The sequence below is a fragment of the Papaver somniferum genome, chromosome 2, assembly GCF_003573695.1.
Source record: "Papaver somniferum cultivar HN1 chromosome 2, ASM357369v1, whole genome shotgun sequence".
Lineage (NCBI taxonomy): Eukaryota > Viridiplantae > Streptophyta > Magnoliopsida > Ranunculales > Papaveraceae > Papaver > Papaver somniferum.
This window is the reverse complement of record NC_039359.1, coordinates 72,095,488-72,110,157: the sequence shown is the minus strand read 5'-3', so window position 1 is coordinate 72,110,157 and position 14,670 is coordinate 72,095,488. Positions and strand designations below refer to the sequence as shown.

Below are 14,670 nucleotides of genomic sequence, written 5' to 3'. Positions count from 1 at the left end.
ACCACTAACATGGAGTTCAATATTTCTTTCAAACTCTCCCACGACTAACAGGGTTTTCTAGGGAGTTTGAGAGACTCTTCTAAACTCTCCCATAACTAACGGGGATTTTGAGAGACTGAAAAAGCGGGGGTACAACAACCACCCCCCAATATTTCTCTTAGAAATATGTATAGACTAACTCCAATATACTTTTAATAAAATCAACTAGACAGTCAGATTCAATCTTAAGAAAAGTATATCAAAGAGTTATATCTCAATTTCTCGATTCAATCCGCAATCAAACAAACAATAAGTTGTGAGCCCGATTGAATACAAGAAAAATAACTTGAACTGTACCAAAGACCAATGTTCAAGGATCAATCAATTTCAATCAACAACCAAAGGTTGGATTTACCAATTAATCGAAACAACGCACATCCTATGATATTTCAATTATATAACAAACTATAATGCGGAAAAGAAATAACACATACACAAGAAGTTTTGTTAACGAGGAAACCGCAAATGCAGAAAAACCCCGTGACCTAGTCCAAATTGAACAAACACTGTATTAAGCCGCTACAGACACTAGCCTATACAAACTAACTTCGGTCTGGACTTTAGTTAAACACCAATCAATCTCACACTGATCCAAGGTACAATTGCGCTCCTTACGTCTCTGATCCCAGCAGGATAGTACACACTTGATTCCCTTAGCTGATCTCACCCACAACTAAGATTTGATACGACCCAAAGTCGAATACTTTAATAAACAAATTTGTATCACACAGAAAAGTCTACAAGAATAGATAAATCTTTCTCCCACATAAATACCTATGAGTTTTGTTCCGTCTTTTGATAAATCAAGGTGAACAGGAACCAATTGATATACCGAACTTATATTCCCGAAGAACAGCCTAGAAATATCAATCACCTCACAATAATCTTAATCTACTAGCGAAATAAGATATTGTTGAATCACAAACGATGAGACGAAGATGTTTGTGACTACTTTTCTATCTTGCCTATCAAAGAAATTAATCTCAAGCGAATCTTACGATTGCACTCAATCGCGATAAAAACAACAAGATCAGATCACGCAACTACAGAGAAAATAGTTGGGTCTGGCTTCACAATCCCAATGAAGTCTTCAAGTCGTTAACCTACAGGGTCTCGGTAGAAACCTAAGGTTAAAGGAGAATCGACTCTAACTTATACAACTAGTATCACATATGAGGTGTGGGGATTAGGTTTCCCAGTTGCTAGAGTTCTCCTTTATATAGTCTCCAAATCAGGGTTTGCAATATAAGTTTACCTTTGTGAAAAGACGAGGGTACCCAAATATACCTCAATCTAAAAGTTTTTCTACCTATAAGTACTTTCTCCGAAAGTGATTGTTTATGGACTGAGTCGAGACAATGCAACTAATCGGTCCATACTTCCTGTGATCGTCTATGGACACGAGATCGAGACAATACAACAACGAAGTGTGTTTACTTGATAAAAAAGGTTCGGCCTTAACCAAACACAATAGGATTCACTTATCAAGTAAATAGGAATTAACGTTTGTGTGATTTACTTTAATTATAATAAAACAATTATAATGCGGAAAATAAAAGTAAATGACACAACAAAATTTGTTAACGAGGAAAACCGCAAATGCAGAAAAACTCTGGGACCTAGTCCAGAATCGAATACTCTCAGGATTAAGGCGCTACACAAAATTACACCAACTTCGTATACTTGAGACCAAGCAACTAAACCTATAGTTCACCTAGTTCCTTCTGTATTCCCACGCCTCCAACTTATAAATAAGTCACGTACTTGGATCAATTCCTTTGTTTCGTATTCCAAATAGTAAAGGAACAAAAAATCTATTTGGTATCAACTCTCTTCAACCAAGTGATATGAGTCGGACAAAGGCTCTTCTGTTTATCTTAACATAAACTCCTTCGTCAGGTCCTTAGATCTATCTTATGTTCAATTACCAAAGTAATCGTTAAGATTTTGCGATCAACACTCTTAATCCAAAGAATTGTGTTGATGCCGTTCTACTCAATTAATCAATCCAATTTTATCACAAGGATAAAACCGATTATTAATTGGATCCTCTTTTTACCGAAACAAGTGTTGTGCACACCAAAGATTATGAACTCACAAATCATAAATCTTCAATATCTTTTTCGTCTTCAAATCTTCTCTTAGATATTCAATAAACACCTTTACACAATCACTTGAATCTCTTGTGATCAATCACGCACAGAATGTAGTCTGTTAACAATGGATTATAACAAGATCGTCTTTAGAACTAAAAACAGTCTAAAGATCCCCGTCGAAACTCTGAACTAGTTTGAGTGAATCTTATATCATAAGAGAAGATTCTCAAGCATAAACAAACTAGGTGCAATCAAAGTTCAACCACCGTTAGTCAATCAAATCAATGAAAACAAAAGATAAACCACAATTATCTAGTTTCCCACCGACGGTACTGAATAGAGCTTCTCAATCCCAAATAAGACTTTAAACCGAGCGGCCGTAAGAGATTTCACCTAATTAGGTTACTCCTCTCCGAATAGGCGGCTTCACCAGTAGCAGCACAACAAGAGGTAGTTTGTTGTTACGAAGGATTAGTTTGCTAGAAATGCAAACTTCAGTATTTATAGACTAGGAAGTTTGGACACCAAGGAATTTCCAAAACCAAAAATATTCTCAAGATATTCATTAAAGCACAAATTCGGTTTCCATAATTCCTGGAAATGCTATGTCCAAAAATAATGATCGAAATCTCTCGGAAAATCTCTAATTAGTAAATGCGTATTATTAATTCTTATTTACCTACAAAATGAAATTAATAACCTTAATTAAAATATTCTTAACTTATTTATGTTTCGATCCTGGGATTCTCTTCCCTTAGCTATTAAGGAATAACTTTGAACAATTAAATAATAAACATTCACAGCACGTGTTCAAAGTATGTCGACATCCTAACTTTGTAAGTTCACTTTCATACTTACAACCTTGAAGCCGATTTGCCACACTTCCAAACAAGTTTAAAATTGGTTCATCTGACTTTCAAGAACTATGTGATTGATCAAATAACATTCATTCATAATCATGGGTTTAACGGTTCTACCAAAACAAGTTTCGGTTCTACCTCCATATGAGTACTGTGCATAGTCACACTAGATTCCCAAAATTCGGTTGACTAGGTACTAGGATCGGTTCCCCACATATATATGGTATCTAACTTGAATGTGTTGCACATGTCCATAGGATCAGTTCCCCTTTGCCTAAAAACTTGTTGCACATGTCCATAGGATCGGTTCCCCTTTCTGCTATAAACCTTGTTGTGCCTCATACAAGGATCGGTTCCCCTTTGTGATGTACTGTACCTCTTACTAGGATCGGTTCCCCTTTTCCCAGTTTTGGTCAGTCATAAAATCACAAACCCGATCATACCATCTCAGGTGATTACTTAAGATCGGTTTCACTAATAAAAGTCATACAAATACATAAGTCAGGTCTTTGGGAATAGTTCTACCAAGAACACAAACAAGTTGTGAGCGGTTATACTCAACCACACCTATTGGTTTTTCATAAGATAATCAATGAATAACAAAACCAATAACACCTATCAATTTCCTTTTCGGTTCACAAACAAGTTTATGAACTTACTTCCTTAGAACACATGTAAAACATTGTTCCCCAAGATGAAATCCTCACCTCATACCCATACATAATCACAATGGCATTCGAAATGATTATTGCGATGTCTTATCTACAAAGTTTAATGGTTAAGCAATAAACCTCATATTGTATTCCTTAATACTATGTCTATCTAGAGTTCAAATATGCTTCGCAATTTTTTTCTTCAATATGCACGACTTGAAAGATACGTTAGGGAATGAAATAGTTCAAGTCAAATATCACTAACCTCAAGTGGAAGGATGATTGTTGTCGTTGTAGATCCTTGCTTCTTCATATCTTCAAGTCTTCGCAATACTTGTAATGTCTCATATCCTAATACTTTCAAGCTAACCTATACGAAGTTGACTCTAGTACATAATCAAGCGACTCTTAACATGAGTTTTGATTCACTAAAATATGATAACCAAACTTGACATACCAACGATTGGTGGGTTCAACCGAGCTATGCTCTAACACTTAGTAACAAAGCATTTAATATTCACCGTTAGATGAAAACCTGATTAGATTCAAGCTAATATCTTTCAACCGTTAGAACGAACTTAGATTGTTATACACAAATGAAATGCACGTTCATTTCGGTTTGTGTAACCGTACCTAAACGTGTACACCTAGTTGGTTCAACAGTAGTTAACCAATGGTTATCCATATGAGCATTTTCATATCAACCTTATTCACCTTCACCATAACTAGTTCAAATGACTCAAAAGAACTAGTTAGAAAGTTGTTCAATTGCTTACATCTCATAGAAGTATATAAGACACCATCGAAGCAAAAACGATTTTGATTCACTCGAATCGATTCATGAAAATTATATCCACGGTTTGCAAATATGCATTCCTTGGTTTACTTAGTTCACGAATAAACCGTTTTTAGAAAATAACCCACTCAAGTATGCATACCGTTACGCATACTTAAGTACCCGGATTGAGTTTGTTTTCAGTTTACAAACTCCAGCAGAAATTCACGGGATGTGAACTTCCGGCAGTATGCGGACTTAGCTTCCGGACATCTGAACCAGTAAAGTACGCATACTTTAGTTCAAGGATTTTGGAATTACACAAGTATGAGTTCACATACAATGTTTATATCCATTCATGGTTATATATTTTAAACTCTCATTTCAATCATTGAAACATTCTTAGAGGATGTTAAATAGAGGTTATTCACACACTATTTTTCATCAAAGCGATTTTCAAGATATTGAAATAATCAACATGACTTTCGTCACTTGTAAAGATGAACTTGGCCAAAGCGAAAGCTTACCAACACATATTTCGAGAAATAGATAAGCGAGATAGACTCCGCTCGAAATAGCAAATGTGTAATATAGAAATCTATATAGCAATACGACTTTTTACTCAAGATAGGAGATAGAGTAGATAGACTTTTGAGTGATAGATAAGTTCAAGTCTCCACATACATTTTAGTCGATGAAGTTTCACAAGTTCCTTAAGTAGTTCTTCGTCTTTGCATGATGAACGCCGTGGAGTCTAGAGCTCAACTACACTTTTTATCCTAGTCCGAGACTTAGCTATAAGTAGACTAGAAATCAAGACTTATAGTTTTGGCAACTAAACTTGACAAACAAGCTTGAGATAGCAACGCTTGCGAGTTCGACCGAGAAGTGCTATAACAGAGACTCCTTCAAACTCCCCCATGACTAACGGGTAAAAACTAAACTACACTAAACTCCCCCGAGGACTAACCCCCTGTAAGTGTTGCTTTAATAAATCACTCATAACTTCTTTGTTATTACTCGCAATTGAGTGACTCTTGGCTCGATGGATTCATATTTTTATTCACCTCAACATGAGAACTTTTCCAAGGGTAAAGATAATTCTCAATGAAGTCTTAGGCTCAAATATTCTCGAGTGTATACATAAATGTATATTTACCGTCGCAGGAATTTTCACATAAAGTGAATAATTGTTTCGATAAATTGAAAAGGAAGAATTAAATAAGGGTTCCAAATGAAATCAGTATCCTCATAGTTGAATTCCTTATTGATGTCTTTGTTTGTTCTCCCGTCTTCAACCGTTGAGGGTCAGTAAAGTCTGATACTCAACTACCATACTCTAATCCTAGTGCGAGACTTAACTTCAGTAAACTAGAAATCAAGATATATTTTTGTATATCTAACATTGACAACAAGCTTGAGATAACAAAATTTGCGAGTTCGACTAATCAATGCTCTAACAGATATAAGGATGACGGGTAAGATAAGCACCTCCTTCTTCATCACATAAATTAAAGATATTGATCAAAGGTTGAGTTTATCCTCCGCAGCTGATCCCTTGTGACCTACTGTCCATCTCCAACCTACATGAGTAGGCTGATTCTCACACCTATCATAGACCGTCAAACTGAAATCCTAAGTTTATCCCTTCATTTGTGACGTAATCAACTTTTGTGTATGATGTGTCATATGACATGGTAGTATGCTCCGAATTTTTCATAACTTGGTTAGAGGTATACCCACGTTTGCGTATGGAGGCAATTATGAGTCATGTGGAGAGCTCAAGGAGGTTCAAGCCTTATTGGTGATGATATTATGGAGTCAGCGACACAAAATGGTTAGAACTCTTCATCAGCAAACTATATGTAACTTTTCAGTTAGTGGTTTGGTTATATTGGATGTATTATTGAATTTTCTAAACGGTTGTTGGTCTTTTTCAGATCCAGTCGCATGGAATCAATCCCGATTTCGATTGGGGTTATTATCAACATAAGCTACTTATTTTCTAGAAGAAAAACTTCGATACTAAATTACACACTCATAAGCCCATTGAGGTGGATACTAGCGAGTTGCAACCATGCTCTGGAAGGATGAACTTGTTTCTTTGTTAAGGATGATAGTAGAGTTTTTTTCTCAAGCATGACCGATATTCAAGAACAAGTTAGAAGAGAAATTCGCTGTCATGAGTTTAGAAGGTTTATCAACAAAAGTTTTTGAAATAAAAATCTATTACATGATTTGAGACCCAAATATTTATAGGGTTGGGTTCCGCTGACAAAAGATTTTGACAAAACCTTAATGACCCTAGGATCTTATTTATCTAATGGTTCACAAATACAACATAATTAGTTTTAGGGTGTGTTTGGCGATTAGCAACAACCAACAGTAAAGTTGAATACACAGAAAGACAATGTGATGGAAAATTTCAGTTGATAAATAGTTGATTGAAAATATGTAATCATGATTAACCATCCTTTAGTCCAGGACTCTAGATCCATATTTTTGCCTCGTATCAATGGATTTGCATGCTAAAAAGAAATCATTTTTAGCGTGTGATCATAGTGTTCGTACCAAAAAAAAAGTTCAGTCAAATGTAACAATTTTTTTTGGTAGTAGATGTAAATACAAATTTATGTAGTAAACATGATTAACATGATAAGACAGAATGGTTCAAAAATTATGGATAAGTGGTTGATTGAAAATGTGTAATCATGATTAACCATCTTTAGGTCCATAACTCTAGATCCATACTATATCCTCGTATCAATTTGTATGATGAATAGGACTAAAAGGAAATCCATTTTAGCCCCTGATCATATTGTTCTTCATACCCCAACAAAATAACACACACTTAAAAGTTTCAATATAAATCGAAGTTTTAATTCTTTTTCCCTTTCCACTCAAGCTCCATAGATTTTTAATGATATTTTACTTTTAGATAGACATTTTCCAAAAAATTGATCAATCAATCTAAGAAAGTCATTCACCAGAAAATAAATAAATACAATCAATTCATGTATTTTTTTTTTGGGTTTTCGCTGCTTGTATTTGAATTTAAAAGATGAGGGTTGAAGTTTAAATCGAAGATAGATTGATATGAGAAGATGGCGAATATTGGATTCAATTTATTCACGGCTAGACACAAAAATAAAGGAAAAAACTTGCCATGTCATCAAACAAGTGAACCGTTCAATATACACGATCTCACAGTTAACAACTTTTGTCAAACTATTTTGTCAAACTATTTTGTCAAAACTTTTTGTTAGTGATCCCCTTCGATATTTATAGAACTCTATTATCGGGGTTTAAAAATGATGGGTTTTTGGGGGTTTTATGGGGTCATGAAATAACAACCCATAGGACCCCTTATCTATCCTTTTCTGTAATGTCTAATCTACCCTTAATTTGATTAGTGCTAATTAAATTGATTATACTAACTAATCAGTCTTAGTGAATTGATTAGACTAATCAAAACATTAATCTTTGGCAAATCAAAACTTGATTTTATTGAGTTTTGAAGAAGGAGAAATGGTGATTTTGGTGAGTTTTTTTTGAAATTTTTTGAAGAAAAATGATGAAACCCTTCATCACAAAACTCAAGATAACCTTATAATCAACTCCTAACATCAATTTCATCAAATTCAAATCCGTCAAAAATATGGAAAAAAATCTGGAATTTTCTGCTGTTACGACTGGGTAAATGTGTCGACCCGGACGAAAATAGATAAAACGGTTGGGATATTAGGAACTCCCAGTCGTGAACACATAAAACAGATGGGATTTTATGAATTTATGGCCGTTATTCTTCCCAATATAACCTGAGTCTGCATTACGGCTGGGTTTACATAAATTTTCCGTCCGTAATTAGATTTGAAAGTTGAGAAATTTTTTGATTCATCATGAATTCTTAATACGATTGAAAATTACTAATACTTTCATTAACTAGACCACAATAAAACTCATTACATACTTAATATATCCCCATTACAAAGTTGGTTTTAATAACATCCCTTCCGATGTATCAAGAAATCTTTATGATGGTCATTTGAGCTTCGAAGTTGAAATTATAACCTTTTCATTTTCTCAATTCCTTGTTAGCTTGAGCTACGACTTCTTCATCAGTCTCACCTTTAAGTCGAAGTTACTTGCACATACGAAGTAAAGCCATATACTCTTCCACTTTTTTGCGTATGTTTGAGAATCTTAGATACAATTCAATCCCATCGCGGTTGTTAGTGTTACCTGTTTCACTACAAAAAATTTCAAAAATATTTTTCCAATAAGATTGACTTGGTACACCACCATTCCTTCGTTCTTCTCCCTTCTTTGGATAGCATAGCACAAAATTTTGGCAAAAAGATAAGTCTTCATCCAAAGTAAAGTCGGGTTCATCCAAAGTAAAGTCGGCTTTATCCGCAACAAAAATAATGGATGGGATTTTGAGTTATTGACCAAGACGTAAAAACGATAACTGCTGGGATTATTTTCCCCCAAAGCTAACTCATATTACAGATAGTAAAACCTAGTCGTCGTGTAAAATCGACTAGGTATCTAAGTTTTACAGTTTGGAAATCTAATTACGGATAGAAAAAATTCAGGCGTAACCACTACCGCTGAAAAATAATTTGAACACAGGACAATATACGGATAGGAATAACCCAGCCGTAAATAACTTGTTGCGGATGGGATTTATCAGTCTCGTATGCATCGACTATTTTATGGCTGGGAGTTCTAAAACATCCCAACCGTAACAAACATAAACGGCTGAGAGTTCTTAGATATCCCAATCGTGATACATATACACGACTGGGAAATCAATAGATCCCAACCGTGAGACATATTTATGGCTGAGATATCAAGAATTCCCAGCCGTAATCATTTTTTGAAACTTTTTTTCAGACCTAAAATTCTCGAAACCAACTGAATAATCAATAAAACGCTTTAATAAAGAGTGAGTATTTCAACTCATACCTTATTGCTGTCACCTCAGGAGTCTGGGAGGCTGGTGCATCTCCTTCATTCAATTCCTTTTCATCTTCACTTTCTACTTCATTTGTTGAAGTTGGTTTCTCTACTTCAAGAGGAGGTTGATTCGACGAAGAATGACCTCAATTTTTCTTTGCTTTCATGCTTTTATACAATGAGTTTAATCGACGACGATTTTTTTTTTGAATCGACGATTAACCGTTGATAAACGAAGAAGAATGGAAGAAGAAGAAGAAGAAGAGAGGCAGAGAAGAAGGGGAAGGAATAGGGGGGGGGGGTCGCTTTCTCTTTTTCTTGTAATGATTTTCAGTTTTTTTTGTTTTCATTTAACGATTTTTCAGTTTTTTTTTTTGGATTCGATTAATTAGTTAATGGAAGGGTAGAAGTGTAATAAATTAAAATGATTGATGGTGTTTTAAAACTTTTACATAAATCTGATCTCCCCCTATACCACTTGACCTCCACTTAGTCTTTTCAGCCCCTGAGTCCCACCCCTTAAAGCCCCAATAATAGAATTCTATTTATAAAACATTTACAGGGGGTTAGTCGTGGAAGAGTTCGAGAGATTTTAATGTATTTAGGTTTTCTCCTGTTAGTCCTGAGGGAGTTTGAGGGAGTCTCTCCAAATCTCCGTTAGTCGTGGGGGAGTTTAGAGGAGTCTCCTAAACTCTCTAGAAAACACCTGTTAGTCGCTGGGGAGTTTAAAAAAAGCTCTTGAACTCCCTGTTAGTCATAAAACCCTACAATACTAGGGAGTTGGTTGTTTTGGGGAGTTCGAAGGAGTTTTTAGTGTATTTTGGTCTCAGAACAAATCTCTCAAAAGAGTAGAGATTTGGGAAGGAGTTTGGTGCGTAGAAAACCATAGGAGAAAGAAGAGGAAACATTTTTTTCCAGGTATGTTTTTTTTCTTCTTTGATCTCCATGATTGTTTATAATAGTTTGATTTGTGTACTATTTTGATTGGTTTTCATATCTTTGATCTCCATGATTGTTTATTTTGATTGTGTGTATAGTTTTTTTTGTGGGTACTCTCTCTCTGTCAAAACCCTAATTTGTGGTTCAAAAGATCTTGGTAAGAAATTGCATGATTTGATTATAATGATATCTTTAAATTCAACCGTTGGAATATGATGAAATTTGAGTATGTCGTAGTTTACCTTGTTATAGAAGTACAGTAAAATTTTCACGCGGATCATGTCACGTTTGCTATTGCAAAGCTTGCACAACATATGACTATGGTCTACTGAGTTTAAATCCCGGTCGAGGAAGAGGAAGAGGAAAATAGTCATCCATCAACGCTTGTAAATGACGATGAAATTTTGACACAACAAACTCAAGAACAACAACGTCAAGAAGCTAATGCATGGAGAAAGAGTATAGCGGATGATATGTGGGAAAATGTTCGTGAACAAAGGGAGTTAGAATTGTATGGAGACCGTTAAATTGAAGGGAAAAAAAATTATCTCGTTGCACAAAATAACATACTATTGATACAGAGATATGATCATTTTCATTTATTTTTTTCTTTTGATTAAAGATCATTTTCATAAAAGAGAATGAGTTAGGAATGAACTCTCTCAAACTCCCCCAAACTCTAATAAACTCCCTCTAATAAACTCTCTCAAACTCCCTACACTCTCCCAAACTCCTTGAACTCAAAAACACAAAACTCTCTCAAACTTCCTACACTCTCTCAAACTCTCTCAAAATCCCCGAAATTTAAAATACACTCAACTCCCCCGAAATCACTCGAGGACTAACCCCTGTTAGAAAGTTGCATGCATTTTCCTACATTTTGGAGGGATAGGGAGAGGAACGGGTACCATCATAGTACTTGCTTCCAGCTCATTCAAAGTGAGTGCAGTGCTCCAAGAAGTGTAAGCGCTTATCAACAAAAGAGATGGGGAAAATAAGAAATCCCTTAAAATGACAGTAAAACCCTTACTCGTCACTTCATTTACATTTACACCACCAAACAAAAACCCTAGATAAAACCCACCATTTCTATTATCCACTTAAAAATCATCATCTCTCACTGCAGCTTCAACTTCTTCTCCCCCAAAAGATGTCATCATTAATGGCGATGCAGCGAGCTGGTAACACGATGATTTCTTCAATTTCAAAGGTACGAACTTCAATTCCTTTTTCGTACTACAATCGAACCCTAAAAATTTCATCATTTTCGTCTCGAAATCTATCACTTAGTAGAACTCTTACAACTTCTGCAATCCCACACAATAACTATGATAGAACAACACCTAGTAGTAATGATCCTAGAGGCTTCCAACGTGATGGAGGAGGACCTGGAGCTCATCCTCCTCAACGTGGAAACCCTAACCCAAATCAGTGGAATTCTCAAAATCAACCTCAAAACCCTAATCAGTGGAATCCACAAAACCAAGGGTACCAGAGACCTCCTCAAAATCAGGGCTACCAAAGACCTCCTCAAAATCAAGGGTTCCAAAGTCCTAATCCTAATCCTAACCCACAATGGAATGCTCAAAATCAAGGATACCCAAAACCTCAAAACCCGAACTCTAATCAATGGAACCCAAGGAATCAAGGTTATCAAAGACCTGAGAACACGAACCCTCCCAATCAATGGAATAATAATAATCAGGGGCAGAATTATAATCCACGCGGAAATGCGAATCCGAATCAATGGAATAATCAGGGTCAGAACTATCCTTCTCCTCCTCCACCACCAAGGGGAAATACGAACCAGAATCTATGGGATAATCAAGCGCAGAATCAGAGACAAGTTGCGGTTGATCAAGCCCCGCCTCCTCCTGTGGATGTGCCACAAAATGTTGATTTATTTGGTTTATGTAAAGAGGGTAAGGTTAAAGAAGCTGTAGATTTTATAATTCAAGGTGTTGTTGTTCCTGATGCGGAAGCCATATATGCGTTACTGAATTTGTGTGGGAATCCAAAATTTGTTGATGATGCGAGAAAAATCCATGGTTATGTGATGAGGTCTCAGTTTAAAGGTGATTTTCAAATGGTTAATAAATGTATTGAGATGTTTGGGAAAGCGGGTCTGACGAAGGATGCTCGTGCAGTGTTTGATAGATTGCCTGAGAAGAGTATGGATTCATGGCATTTGATGATGTATGCGTATGCAACGAATAGTCTTGGAGATGACGGGTTGCAGTTATATGAGGAGATGAGGAAAGTTGGTGTACGGCCTGATCAAGAGACATTTCTTGCAGTTCTTGCTTCTTGTGCTTCGGCTGAAGCAGTTGAAGAAGGCTTCATACATTTTGAATCAATGCAAACTGATTTTGGAATTACACCTGGGATTGAGCATTATTTGGGTCTCATAGATGTTTTAGGAAAATCAGGGCATGTTAATGAAGCAGAGGAGTTTATTCAGAACCTTCCCTTTGAACCAACAGCTCAGATTTGGGAGGCTTTGATGAATTATGGTCAAATTCATGGGGATATTGATCTAGAAGATCGTGCCGAGGAATTGATGACTCTGCTCGACTCTTCCAAGGCTCCTAAAAACAAGTTGCCTACACCGCCACCAAAGAAACGCTCGATGCCGAATAACATGCTTGAAGGGAAGAACAGAGTCGGGGAATATCGATACGTTACTCCTTACAAGGCAGAGTTGGAGGAGAAGAAGGGTTTAAATGGACAGATGAAGCAAGCTGGATATGTGCCCGACACAAGATACGTTCTTCATGACATTGATCAAGAGGCTAAAGAACAGGCTTTGCTCTATCACAGCGAGAGGTTGGCAATTGCTTACGGTTTAATTAGCACTCCAGCTAGGCAACCTCTTAGGATTATTAAAAATCTTCGAATTTGTGGTGACTGTCATAATGCAATTAAAATCATGGCAAAGATTGTTGGGAGGCAGCTTATTGTTCGAGACAACAAAAGGTTTCATCATTTCGAGAATGGAAAGTGTTCTTGTGGAGATTATTGGTGAGGAGTTTTATAATACTTCGAAGTTGCAGGGACTTCTAAGGTACATACCAGAAGTTTATTTCCTTTTATTCGATGTTTATTGCTCTGAAGGAAAGGGAATTACAATGTAACTTTCATCTATGAACTTTGTGCTGTCAGTATTCACTTTTAGATTGTATTTTGTGAAGCTCGCGAAACATCTTATAGGGTAGGCTTGTTTCTGCATGGTTCTGATTTTCACTACTTTCAATTTATGGATAAATGAACTGAATCTCAGTGAGAAGAGCTTAATACAAATTAGTGTAATTAGTTGCTTTTAAGATTATGAGATTAATAAAGTTCTTTTATCTAGTCTCTATTGAGTTGTTATTTTTGGTCAGAAAAACTTTTCTCATATCACTTCGATTTTCAGATATGTTTTTATGCTATGTAATGCACGTTGGCATAGGGTCCAAATGTAGTCATGTTTTATTTGCTTAACATCTCCATTCTTTGATTTCTTATGTTCCTAATTCCCATAAACTGACTTTGAGAATCCGTTCAGTAATATGCATGATTTGAATGAATGCCGGCTGTCTTGATGGATACAGAGGAATTCTGTTGAATTTGGCGGAGAATTTAGTTGGGGGTCTTCATGCACTCATGGAGTAATAATTGATGGTTTTAATCTTTTATTCATCATTGCTTTATCTTTCTTTTGGATTATTGGTTATTTCAGGAAGAAATTCGTTAGCCGTAATACTAGAATGGATTGATTACTAGTAACTCTTTCTTTGTGCTGTGCTGTTAATGCCTGCACGTTTTAGTGTTTGTTTATGGGGTGCATTTCAGAAAGACACGCCAACAGACTTTAGTTGGGTATACTTCAGTAGAGGGTTAATATGGATTTCTCTGTCACTCTCCTTTATTGTGCCGCTGATCAAATGGGCAAGAATTTTGGTTTTAGTCTGGTGGATATCCTTTTCTTTACTGCACTCTGTACAGTTTGTGGAAATTTTAGTTAAAAAACGAAAACATCGAAATCCTCGAAATGGTTTCATTTTCTGTAAATTTGTTACTTCACTTTTTTGCGTTAGCGCGTTTTGGATGGCTGCTGGTTTCAGAAATACTTAGGAAGAGGCTTTGTCAGAGCCACCATTAACTGCAAAATGTGAAACAGATCAAGAGTAGGAAATGCTAATTTGTTTTGCAAGTTTTAACATTTTCTTGCCTCAACTCTAGAAGACTAATCTAGTCTCCGAAGATGAAGCTTTTATTGCTAACCAGGCATTCTTTCATGCTTGGAGGTTCTGCGGAGCCAAAAGAGCTCAGAAAATGAAAATGTTCTGGTTCTTCGGGCACTA

General features: G+C 36.0%; 1 protein-coding gene across 1 annotated transcript; it reads left to right on the top strand.

Moving 5' to 3' along the window:
• Nucleotides 1-11,418: 11,418 nt before the first annotated feature.
• LOC113348009 (pentatricopeptide repeat-containing protein At2g15690, mitochondrial-like) lies at nt 11,419-13,685 on the top strand. The gene has a single exon (XM_026591699.1). The coding sequence runs from the start codon at nt 11,475-11,477 to the stop codon at nt 13,347-13,349; it is 1,875 nt and encodes a 624-aa protein (XP_026447484.1). The 5' UTR covers nt 11,419-11,474; the 3' UTR covers nt 13,350-13,685.
• The last annotated feature ends 985 nt before the right edge of the window (nt 13,686-14,670 follow it).

Excerpts from the sequence above, each read along its gene's own strand:
- LOC113348009 (XM_026591699.1), top strand. The coding sequence starts at position 11,475 with ATGTCATCATTAATGGCGATGCAGCGAGCTGGTAACACGATGATTTCT.